This window comes from Mizuhopecten yessoensis, unplaced genomic scaffold (genome assembly GCF_002113885.1).
Source record: "Mizuhopecten yessoensis strain PY_sf001 unplaced genomic scaffold, ASM211388v2 scaffold7201, whole genome shotgun sequence".
In the NCBI taxonomy this organism is placed as follows: Eukaryota; Metazoa; Mollusca; class Bivalvia; order Pectinida; family Pectinidae; genus Mizuhopecten; species Mizuhopecten yessoensis.
The window spans coordinates 330874-344707 of NW_018406931.1; the positions used below are offsets into that span (position 1 = coordinate 330874).

General features: G+C 33.6%; 1 protein-coding gene across 1 annotated transcript; it reads right to left on the reverse strand.

Annotated features, from left to right (window-relative positions):
* Positions 1 to 9035: 9035 nt before the first annotated feature.
* On the reverse strand, positions 9036 to 12420 carry LOC110453236 (protein CLN8-like). The gene has a single exon (XM_021502102.1). The coding sequence runs from the start codon at positions 12194 to 12196 to the stop codon at positions 11357 to 11359; it is 840 nt and encodes a 279-aa protein (XP_021357777.1). The 5' UTR covers positions 12197 to 12420; the 3' UTR covers positions 9036 to 11356.
* Between the last annotated feature and the right edge of the window lie 1414 nt (positions 12421 to 13834).

The following is a 13834-nucleotide window of genomic DNA, read 5'->3' on the forward strand; positions in this document are numbered from 1 at the left end:
TCCTGCATAACGTCCCAAAGTAACATATCTTACATAATATTCCCAAAGAAACATATCCTACATAAAGTTCTCAAAGAAACATATCCTACATAACGTTCCAAAGAAACATATCCTACATAACCATCTCAAAGAAACATATCCTACATAACCTTCTCAAAGAAACATATCCTACATAACCTTTTCAAAAAAACATATCCTACATAATATTCCCAAAGAAAGATATCCTACAAAATGTTCTCAAAAAATCATATCCTACATAACGTTATCAAAGAAACATACCCTACATAACGTTCCAAAGAAACATATCCTACATAACCATCTCAAAGAAACATATCCTACATAACCTTTTCAAAAAAACATATCCTACATAATATTCCCAAAGAAAGATATCCTACAAAGTAACATATCCTACATAACCTTCTCAAAGAAAGATATCCTACATAATGTTCACAAAGAAACATATCCTACATAACGTTCTCACGACAACATATCCTACATAAAGTTGTCAAAGAATCCTATCCTACATAATGTTCTCAAAGAAACATATCCTACGTAACGTTCTCAAAGTAACATATCCTACATAATATTCCCAAAGAAAGATATCCTACAAAGTAACATATCCTACATAACCTTCTCAAAGAAACATACCCTACATAACCTTCTCAAAGAAACATACCCTACATAACCTTCTCAAAGAAACATATCATACATAATGTTCTCAAAGTGACATATCCTACATAATATTCCCACAGCAAGATATCCTACATAAACTTCTCATAGAAAGATATCCTACATTATATTCTCAAAGAAACATATCCTACATACCGTTCTCAAAGAAACATCCTACATAATGTTCTCAAAGAAACATCCTACATAATGTTCTCAAAGAAACATCCTACATAATGTTCTCAAAGAAAGATATCCTACACAACGTTCCCAAAGAAACATATACTACATAAAGTTCTCAAAGAAACATATGCTACATAACCTTCTCAAAGAAACATATCCTGCATAACGTCCCAAAGTAACATATCTTACATAATATTCCCAAAGAAACATACCCTACATAAAGTTCTCAAAGAAACATATGCTACATAACCTTCTCAAAGAAACATATCATACATAATGTTCTCAAAGTGACATATCCTACATAATATTCCCAAAGAAACATACCCTACATAAAGTTCTCAAAGAAACATATGCTACATAACCTTCTCAAAGAAACATATCATACATAATGTTCTCAAAGTGACATATCCTACATAATATTCCCAAAGAAAAATATTATACATCACGTTTTCAAAGAAACACATAATGTTCTCAAAGAAACATATCCTGCATAACGTCCCAAAGTACCATATCTTACATAATACTCCCAAAGAAACATATCCTACATAAATTTCTCAAAGAAACATATCCTACATAACCTTCTCAAAGAAACATACCCTACATAACCTTCTCAAAGAAACATATCATACATAATGTTCTCAAAGTGACATATCCTACATAATATTCCCACAGCAAGATATCCTACATAAACTTCTCATAGAAAGATATCCTACATTATATTCTCTAAGAAACATATCCTACATAATATTCCCTAAGAAACATATCCTTCATAATGTTCTCAAAGAAACATATTCTGCATAACGTTCTCAAAGAAACATATCTGAAATACTGGTCCAAAAGAAACATATCCTACATAAAGTTGTCAAAAAACCCTATCCTACATAATGTTCTCAAAGAAACATCCTACATAATGTTCTCAAAGAAACATCCTACATAATGTTCTCAAAGAAACATATCCTACGTAACGTTCTCAAAGTAACATATCCTACATAATATTCCCAATGAAACATACTCTACATAAAGTTCTCTAAGAAAGATATCCTACATAATGTTCCCAAAGAAACATATTCTTCATAACGTTCTCAAAGAAAGATATCCTACACAAAGTTCTCAAAGAAAGATATCCTACACAACGTTCCCAAAGAAACATATACTACATAAAGTTCTCAAAGAAACATATGCTACATAACCTTCTCAAAGAAACATATCATACATAATGTTCTCAAAGTGACATATCCTACATAATATTCCCAAAGAAAGATATCCTACAAAATGTTCTCAAAAAATCATATCCTACATAACGTTATCAAAGAAACAAACCCTACATAACGTTCCAAAGAAACATATCCTACCAAAGAAAGATATCCTACATAACGTTTCCAAAAAAACATATCCTACATAAAGTTCTCAAAGAAACATATGCTACATAACCTTCTCAAAGAAACATATCATACATAATGTTCTCAAAGTGACATATCCTACATAATATTCCCACAGCAAGATATCCTACATAAACTTCTCATAGAAAGATATCCTACATTATATTCTCTAAGAAACATATCCTACATAATATTCCCAAAGAAAGATATCCTACAAAATGTTCTCAAAAAATCATATCCTACATAACGTTATCAAAGAAACATACCCTACATAACGTTCCAAAGAAACATATCCTACCAAAGAAAGATATCCTACATAACGTTTCCAAAGAAACATATCCTACATAACCATCTCAAAGAAACATATCCTACATAACCTTCTCAAAGAAACATATCCTACATAACCTTTTCAAAGAAACATATCCTACATAATATTCCCAAAGAAAGATATTATACATCACGTTTTCAAAGAAACATATCCTGCATAAAGTTTTCAAAGAAACCTTTCCTACATAACGAGATATCCTACATAACGTTTCCAAAGAAACATATCCTACATAACCATCTCAAAGCGTTCTCAAAGAAACATATCCTGCATTAAGTTCTCAAAGAAACATATCCTACATAACCTTCTCAAAGAAACATATCCTACATAATATTCCCAAAGAAAGATATTATACATCACGTTTTCAAAGAAACATATCCTGCATAAAGTTTTCAAAGAAACCTTCCACATAATGTTCTCAAAGAAACCTTTCCTACATAATGTTCGCAAAGAGACATATCCTACATAATTTTCTCAAAGAAACATATCCTACATAATGTTCTCAAAGAAACATCCTACATAACGTTCTCAAAGAAACATATCTGAAATAATGTTCCCAAAGAAACATATCCTACATAAAGTTCTCAAAGAAACTTATCCTACATAATATTCTCAAAGAAAGATATCCTACATAATGTTCACAAAGAAACATATCCTACATAACGTCCCAAAGAAAGATATCCTACAAAATGTTCTCAAAAAAGTATATCCTACATAACGTTATCAAAGAAACATACCCTACATAACGTTCCAAAGAAACATATCCTACATAACGTTCTCAAAGAAACATATCCTACATAATGTTCTCAAAGAAACATATCCTAGATAACGTTCCCAAAGAAAGATATCCTACATAACGTTCTCAAAGAAACATACCCAAATAATATTCCCAAAGAAACATATCCTACAAAATGTTCTCAAAGAAACATATCCTACATAACGTTCCCAGAGAAACATATCCTACATAATGTTCTCAAAGTAACATATCCTGCATAACGTTCCCAAAGAAACATATCCTACATAATGTTCCCAAAGAAACATATCCTACATAAAGTTGTCAAAGAAACCTATCCTACATAATGTTCTCAAAGAAACATATCTTACATAATGTTCTCAAAGAAACATATCCTACATAACGTTCCCAAAGAAAGATATCCTACATAACGTTCTCAAAGAAACATATCCTCCATAACGTTCTCAAAGAAACATATCCTACATTATAACGTTCCCAAAGAAACATATCCTATATAACGTTCTCAAAGAAACATATCCTACTTAACGTTCTCAAAGAAACATATCCTACATAATGTTCTCAAAGAAACATATCCTACATAACATTCTCAAAGAAACATATCCTACATAACATTCTCAAAGAAAGATATCCTACATAACGTTCTCAAAGAAACATATCCTACATAACGTTCTCAAAGAAACATATCCTACATAATATTCCCAAAGAAACATATCCAACATAATGTTCTTAAAGAAACATATCTAAAATAATGTTCCCAAAGAAACCAATCTTATTGAACGTTCCCGAAAAAAACTTTTATATATTGGTTTCAACAAATTTTATTGAGTTAACAAAAGGATTAGACAACAGGCGTTGCCTATATAAGTCTTCTCCTGAACCGGTACAACATATATACATTTACACAGAATAATAAGGTATATTTACAAAATTATCGATAATTACTTACTTATTAAAAATATTGAAATAAACGGACAATTTTATGGGAAATATGTATCTATCTTTGAATTAATGATATTGCTGAATATTGAACTACACACACTAATAAGCAGGCTCACTCATCCACCAGTGGCGTAGACATCTATGTCACTTTCCATGTAATGCACAAGTACTGCGCCACTGGCAACATACATACTTCTATACCCACACACACACACACAAACATACTCGGAGCAGATTGATATAACGGGAAGTATTTAATAAAAATATGCTTATCATATTCAAGTTAGATGAATCATTCTCAATAAACCTATCCTACATAATATTCCCAATAAACCTATCCTACATAATATTCCCAATAAACCTATCCTACATAATGTTCCCAATAAACCTATCCTTCATAATGTTCCCAATAAACCTATCCTACATAATGTTCCTAATAAACCTATCCTACATAATGTTCCCAATAAAACCTATACTACATAATGTTCCATAAAAAATGTGTTCTACATAACGTTCTCAAAGAAGCCTATCTTGCATACTGTTCCCAAAGAAATCAATCTTACATACTGTTCCCGAAGAAACCAATCCTTCATAGCATTCCCATTGTTAATAAAAACCTTGTTTTCCCCGTTAAGTTGTCATTTATTGTTATATCCTAGATATCCAGCGTAATGTTTTGTTACCCCACCACAAGATCGAGCACGCCTTGTAAGGATATATAACGTTTTGTGTTCCGGTCATGTGACGAATTCACATGTATATGAAACGTTGTAACATATAGACAATGTATAATAATCAGATTTGTTGTTAATTGTAATAACCTTTTCTACATACAGAAGATTTTATTTTATTTGTTTACTAGTAAACATATCAACGTATGCCAAATGGAAACGCTATATTTCCCATCACTCTTTAAATAAGGTTATCGAGAGGCTCAGCTAATATCCTAATTGAATATGTCCATGTAATCTATTGTTATCGTTATCTCAGTACAGTTAGGGTAGATACTATAATTAGAATCTAGGTCAGCTGTCATTTCTATAATATTGTTGTACGTCAGCAATCAGAATCTTAAGTTAACAATCGTAGTAAGTTGTGTTTTTTCTCGCAAAGCCCACCCCTCGATCGACATAAGATTAGTCACATAAGCTGCAATCTCTAATGAACCATAGTAATCAATTATGTTTCAGCTTAAAGCTGGTGGCTAAAATTGTATTTTGGTCCAAACTCATCACACATATTCTTTCACCATACTATTCATTTGTTGTTTGTCTCTTCTCAATGGAAACAATATTAAATTTAATAAATTAGTTTTGTCGAACCTCATTGATACAATCTCTTTACCCTATTGACTGTCGGACCTCATTGATACAATCTCTTTTACCCTATTGGCTGTCGAATCTCTATGGTACAATATCTTAACCCTATAGACTGTCGAACCTCATTGATACAATCTCTTTACCCTATTGACTTTCGAATCTCAATGGTACAATCTCTTAACCCTATTGACTGTCGAACCTCAATGGTACACTGTCTTTAACCCTATTAACTGTCTAAACTCATTAGTACCCTCTCTTTAACCCTATTAACTGTCGAACCTCATTAGTACAATCTATTTAACCCTACAGACTGTCGAACCTCAATGGTACAATCTCTTTAACTCTATAGAGTGTCGAACCTCATTAGTACGTTTTTTTTAACCTTATAGATTGTAGAACCTCAATGGTACAATCTCTTTAACCCTATAGAAATGACACAAAAAATCCCTTCTTGACCCTCATGTGTATAGATAACATTCAAATAAAGCAAGTTATCAATTTAGACATTGACCACTTTCATTTTTATTTTCATTGATAAACAATCAGAGACTGATAACTATGTGTTGCATCGCACTTGGACTCCCTGGTCCCGACTAAGCCTTACCTGTATCGAGATATTTAGTTGTTGACAATTATACTTCCTCAATGGCAACATACGATCCAAGTTTCCCAAACTCGTATTTATTTAAAACTATGATTTTGACATTACATCAGGTAAGAACGAAATCCTAACCTAAAAAAGTGATTCGAAGAAACCATTTTTGATAAAGTTCTCGAGGAACTTATCCTACATAATGTTTCCAAGAAACCTTATGCACAAAATGATCTTCATTAAACCTTCATAACCTAGGGTCACAAGGACATTTATCCTGCATAATTTTCACAAATGAATATGAACAACGTAAAGACCAAAACGCTATCATTCATAATGTTCCCAAAGAAACATATCCTACATAATGTTTTCAAAGAAACATGTCCTACATAATGTTCCCGAAGAAACCTCTCCTACATAACGTTTCCAATAAAACCTCTCCTACATAACGTTTCCAATAAAACCTCTCCTACATAACGTTCCCAAAGAAACCTCTCCTACATAACGTTTCCAATAAAACCTCTCCTACATAACGTTTCCAATAAAACCTCTCCTACATAACGTTTCCAATAAAACCTCTCCTGCATAACTTTCCCAAAGAAACCTATCCTACATAACGTTCCCAAAGAAACCTATCCTACATAACGTTCCCGCATAAACCTATTTTGCTACATGTTGCCACATAAACCTATCCTGCATAACATTCCTTAAACAAAATTATCCTACATGACGTTCACATAGAAACCCAAACTAAATAACGTTCCTTTACGTTCCCATTGTTAATAAAAGTCTTGTTTTCCTCGTAAAGTTGTTATTGATAATCTTGTCGATAAAATTGATAATAGCTACGTATTGTATCAGGGGTTAAGGGTTCGAGTCAATCGGGGGATTTCCTCCTGTCGACATCTATTCTACCGAATACAGTTTTGAGAAGTCTGACTACCAGAAAATTTATGGTTCCGTCGTAAACTCACAAATATGGTCATATGTTTATTTCCTAAGTGTCATATTGAATATCATTTAGTAGAAACAAATGGAATTTATACTTGTCGGTGGTTATCATCATGCAAAATATCACACTACACAGTTTGTGCTCTTCTCGGAGGGAGATATGAAGGTTTGATTTCCTCATTAAACCGTGTTTCCCTAATGCAGAAAAGTATGATTAATTAAGAGAACAGATCTTCATAGTTTCCTTCTAAACTGACAATGAAAAAGCAATGACTTACAGAGAAACATGTCATTCATCAGATGATTTCTTTCTTTTGAAACAAAAGCCATTTTTCAAAGAGAAATACTTTAGTTCACGCCAAATGTGAAACATTGAACTGATGCACGCGTTTCTTAGACATATCATGTGTACTGTTTTGTTGCCCCACCACAAGTTCTAGCACGCTTTGCAATGATATGGTTTGTGTCCCGATCATGTGACGTGTTTAGATGTATTAGAGACGTTTTAACATATAGATAAGGTATTATAATCAGCTTTGCTGTTAAATATAATTACTTTATCCATATAAAGAAGATTTTTCGGAGAGGTATATACTAGTAAACATATCAACGTATGCCAAATGGAAACGCTATCTTTCCCATCTCTCTTTAAATAAGGTTATCGAGAGGCTCAGCTAGTTATTGTGCCCATGTAATCTGTTGTTATCGTTATCTCAGTGCAGATACTATAATTAGAATTTAGGTCAGCTTTCATTTCCATAACTATTTTATGCGTCATCAATCATGAAAAATCAAGGACAATACAAATTCTTTTACTTCAGCCAAATTCCTCGATATAAATTACAACAGGACAAACAAGGGCATGTGATAAACTGTAAAATGAGCGTGGCGATTTTGATTTGCCAATCGTGAACTTTCCTTTTCTTGATAGTGGCGTCCTTTTTCCCATCCTACGCAGTTGATTCGATCCAATTACCATGACTTCCGTGATAAATGTCGACTGCTGACAGGTCAACTTATATATGCTAGCTATTGACGGCTGATGGTTTTGATAATACTCATCAGTGTGCCTTGTGCCATTATTTGAAATTGTCCTAAGTTTGCATAGCTGTCGTCAAAGCTGTTATTGATTTTCATAATTTACATAAAGCTTGTGATAGATCATATTGCTTATTTTTTTGTAGATAAAACTTATGTTTAACATACGTTCTTGTAAGTGTTAATTCCTGTGTAGAAGCTGGGATAAATAATTAAATATGATAGACTGATTATGTGCATTTCCGGTGGAGAAAGTAGATATTTCACTGATGTAATTATTGTGTTTTTGATACATAAGGTAACACATCAGATTTTATACAGTTCCAATCTGTAAAATTTAAAAATGTATTGTTTTGTTTTTGTTTGATTTTGTTTTTATTTATTTTTGATTTCAAATCAAATTTCTAACACATCAAACTGTCTTTTTTGTTTTGTTGAAATAAATTAAATTTTTAATGTGTTCATATAAGAAAATAAACATCAGATTGATATAATTGGATAATTAAAACAACTCAATTTGCATTTTATTTTCATATAAATGTGACGGATTTGGTACTTTTAACGAAGTAACATAATGTCAACTAAAATAAACCGGTTCTCAAAAGGTCGACGTGTTGACATGATAACGTTGATTTCTTTCAATAAATGAATTGATCAATACTGAATATAGTTCTGTGTGTCAATCTGCGTCAGGGAATTTGTGAGACAACCAATCTGTGAACAAAGATGCAATGGATAGTAATAAAATTATAACAAAGAGACACATACATACATTTGAAACGACTGTTTTATTTTAATTTTAGCAATTAATATCAATTCTAATAAATAAACTAACTACGTGGGTCACAATATTCAAATAAAAGTATTATATAAAATGTTAGAACCCGTAAATAGCACAAGTATTGTTTTGATAGAAACTAGAAACAAAGAAATATACACATATTATTATAGAAATATTTAAATGTACATATATAATATAAATAACTTATGTTTACATGTTAAAATGAAAAATAGAACAGATATTTCAGGAAAAGTTTCCTATTTTGGTCATGTGGTGATAACACCAGTTCAGCAGGAGTGAACTGTATTTATGGCGAAGCAATCAGTGCCAAAGTGTACTGGTGTTACTGGAGTAGACTCATACAAAATTCAGTCTGTTACTTTTATTTAACTGATAACACATTAGTTTATATTTTGAAAATAATTTTGTGTGTCCACTTATAAGATAAATGTATTAAAATAGACACATGAGCTATGTACGTTCACTAACAGAAAAATAATGTTATATATATAGAATAAATTTCTATTTTGGTCAGGTTATGAGGAGATAACTCGTGTTGATCATGTGTAATTGCTAATTGTAATAACTAAGTAGATATAGTAGTAGTGCATACCAAGAAGATTGCAAATATAAACATGAACAGTTTAAGTTATCACCTCATCACCTGGCAAAAATATCAAACTTTTCCTTAAATATATTTGTGATCATAAAAAAGAAGCTGGCTGCTCTGAAATTCAACAAATGGTATTCAATTATGTGACATACTGTAATATACATCACACAAACACTCGGTATTACATCAGGCACAAGCCTGGTCTGTCAATACACCCGTAATATATTGATTATATTATGGGGGTATTGACTGATGAGGCAGGTACCTGTGGTGTTACATTGCTGTTCCTTGTATACAAGAATACGATATATTGGGACTAAGTGGTGGGAAGTGATGTGTTGCTGTTCTTTGATGACCATTTAATGCAAAAATTACTGGTGTGTCGGTGAGATATCCCTGAGTGGTGATAAAGAATGAACTATCGTCCTCCCTGAGTGGTGATAAAGAGTAAACTATCGTCATCCCTGAGTTGTGATAAAGAGTGAACTATCGTCATCCCTGAGTGGTGATAAAGAGTGAACTATCGTCATCCCTGAGTTGTAATAAAGAGTGAACTATCGTCATCCCTGAGTGGTGATAAAGAGTGCGATATCGTCATCCCTGAGTTGTGATAAAGAGTGAACTATCGTCATCCCTGATTGGTGATAAAGGTTGCGATATCGTCATCCCTGAGTGGTGATAAAAAGTGAACTATCGTCATCCCTGAGTGGTGATAACGAGTGAACTATCGTCATCCCTGATTGGTGATAAAGAGTGAACTATTGTCATCCGTGAGTTGTGATAAAGAGTGAACTATCGTCGTCCTTGAGTGGTGATAAAGAGTGCGATATCGTCATCCCTGAGTGGTGATAAAGAGTGCGATATCGTCATCCCTGATTGGTGATAAAGAGTGCGATATCGTCATCCCTGAGTGGTGATAAAGAGTGAAATATTTGCAACACTGAATGATCAACCATCCTCAAGTACATACCAAGTGTTGAAAATAAATCGTTGGAGTACAATGTATATTGAACATGCCACCTCGTGGGTGAACAAAAATTATGAATATATAATTATAATTATAGTTATAATTATAACTATAAATATTAATTGATTTGTTTTGAATATCGCTTTGTAACAGAACCCTTTTACTCAATGAACAATCGGAAGCCTGTCACTTCAATTGCATAAGAGAATTCGTCAGCCTAACGGTTAACGTGCATTAAATGTCAGTTATATATGAGTAACAATCCTTGTTTTACCCTTGTCTTGATAGCTATAATTAATTTCATTATATTAAGAAATTCTATTACGAATATAACAAATCACGTGTTGTAGCCCAAACTTGTAATTGTTATCGGTATAAGTGTTTTTTATAGGAATTTTTCGAAAGCATTATAATATGTTTCAGAACACTGATCCCTCTAGACATGGATTTTCATGTTTTAGTCTCTGGTAATTCTTAGTGGACAGAATGGCCATGCGGTGCAGTAAATTACCAACTTTGTTTGGCGTTTTTTCTCTCTCGAAAAACTAACTTATTATAGGAATGTTTCCTAATGCCTTATTTCTAGTTATTGTTTGATGTTTTGGCTGGAATTGAGATATCAAAGCATGGGTATAAAATAGTAATATATCGCTCAAACATTTACCGTACACATTGTCAGCTACTGCCTTTATCTAAGAGTGCTAATCCTAATAACACTTTTGTCCATATTGCAAATATTTCACAAAGATCACATTCTGTGTTTCCGGTTTCGTAGGTTTTATAATCTGTTTCTGTCTATTGTTGTATTGACAACACTGTCAAAATAACAAGTGTTTATTACGAAATACATCAAATAGCTTTCTTGCTGACAGAACCATTCTCCGACTTGTTTTTGCCCGAGTCCTCAAAGTTCCAGTCGACGGGGGTGATCATTTGCTGTGTCTTCTTGTAAGTCCAATATGGCGTCATGAGGAATGTGACGAGCACGAGCTGGGAGTACAGGGAAATAAACATGGTAGTGGGCATGGCGGACCAGATCCGCTCCCAGTTCTGATAGGTCACATACCATATGTAGCATTCCACCACAGATCGAAGATGGAAGGTGTGAACCAACAGGAACTGATTCGCCTTCCACAACAGCGTGTGTGCCTTACTAGCTTTGAGGAGTGTCCAGCATATAGCAGAGAAGGGCGTACTCATCTCTAGAAGGAGCCCCCTTACACCAAAATAGTGTGCGCTGTCCAAGTACATGAGTAAAACGAACCCAAGTAAAGCCATCCAGTGATGAACATTTAACATAACACTGGCTTTCTTGTACACCATGTCTGATATAAGTAAAGTTCCACATTCGAAGACGAAAAATCCCAAACTTGTCGCAAGAGCAAAATAGCTAGTAGGGGTTGTGGAAAACACTGGATCTTTCAAAAGTTCTGTGTCGAAGAAAATAGCCCATACTCCAACGACAGTGCAAAAAGATCCATATACTCCGCGAACTACCGCTAGATTCCAGAAGATCTTTTCCTTGGATTTCAGATTTCTATACGTCTTTGTCAAAGATCCGAAGACAGCAGACAATAGGTACACGGTACCGAAAAATATAAAAGACGCACAAATGAAAAACAGTTTTGTAGAAGTTTTTTGATAATCCGCCTCTGCCAAAGAAGGGTGTATGCATTCTACCAAACCCATCGTCTCAACAACGGTAAGGAATGCTGCAGTGTTGACGTTAATGAGTGCTGCAGTGTTGACGTTAAAAGCAAAGGTCCTGTATTTACATTTAAGAGTGTGTGAGTGAAATTACAGGACTGATAGCTGAGTTTAATATATGATTACGCCTCTGACGTAGTGACTGATCGCGTGTTTATCTCACCTTGTCAACTCTCAAACAAATATTACATAGCTTGGCTCTGTATCTATACACCATGTACCAACATGCATCCACCAATCCGTGTCAAATTATGACGTTCTCTAGCAACCCATGGTCTATCTACCTAACTGTATCGAATGTTAAATAGTAACTCATGTGTACACGTGTAATTTTTATAAGTAATAACTATATTTATGTTTTGTTTGTGTGTCTGTGTCTGTGTCGGTGTGTGTATGTCATATGTTGTATTGTAAGTCATCAAAAGTGAGTTACCTCCCTTTAATTACTTTATCGTTCACATTTATGTATTTTCATTTCAAAATATCTATAAAATATATTTAGCTAAAGTTATATAATATTCTTCTAACACTCTAGCCACCTATGGAAAGAATTAATATAGGCTTGCCTGTTTTTGGATCCATTTGACCATACCACCATGTCAATAAAATCTGCTGAAATGAAATGAACCCGTGTCAAACCATATCGTTCTTTAGCAACCCGTGTCAAACCATGACGTTCTTTATAGGGTGTAACTGATCTCCAACCCTTGGTGGATGTTTAATCAATTATAGCCGCCACAAATATATATTAAAATTTCATTTTTTGAAAATATTCTCGTGACAGTATTAAATTCCGTGTCATGCGTATCATATTGTATGAAGTGCATTAGCGTCAAGACAACCCGAATCGTATATTATTTGTTAATTGCAATATGTGTTACATACCACGTGGGGTTTCTACGGGGAAAAACGGTTTAGTATTTTATTCAATAGTCAAACATGCTTATTATATGCATGAAAATTTCTCACAAAAAACATTGGTCGGATCCTATACCCGTGACCAGTCCTCAAAAACTCATGTAGACTGGTCATCCGGTGAATATCGATTTCTAAATATAGCCTATATGAAAATGCCCGTGTCGTAGCGCATGCGTAGTTAGACCTGAACGCGATCTGTCAGATGACAATAAAAGATGGCTGCTGGCGAACGTTTCTCCTCCGTTACATCAGAAAATTACCAAAACTATTCGAGGACAAAGATGCTGTTAACATAAAAAAGGCTATTGCATACGCAGTGCATGTCCTCCATGCTTATCTTAAGAAAAGAACCTAGACGATGCCTTCGAAAGCTACAATGCTGAACTGTTGAATTCCAACCTGTCTAAATTTTACACGGAGGCTCGCGTACGAAAATCAGAACCTTGAGTTTTGATTTGTATTATTTTATTGTTGAAGCATATAATAAAACACTAACGGGCTTTTGTGCTGGTAAATATGATGTGATATGAACCTGAAAAAGGGATATAGACCTCGGCTTCGCCTCGGTAAATATCACTTTTTCAAGTTCATATCACATCATATTCACCAGCACAAAAGTCCATAATTGTATAGTAGAACTATTGCATAATATGGTTTCAGAGAGATTGGAAAACAAGGTTAGATTTGAAATGATGAAAACTT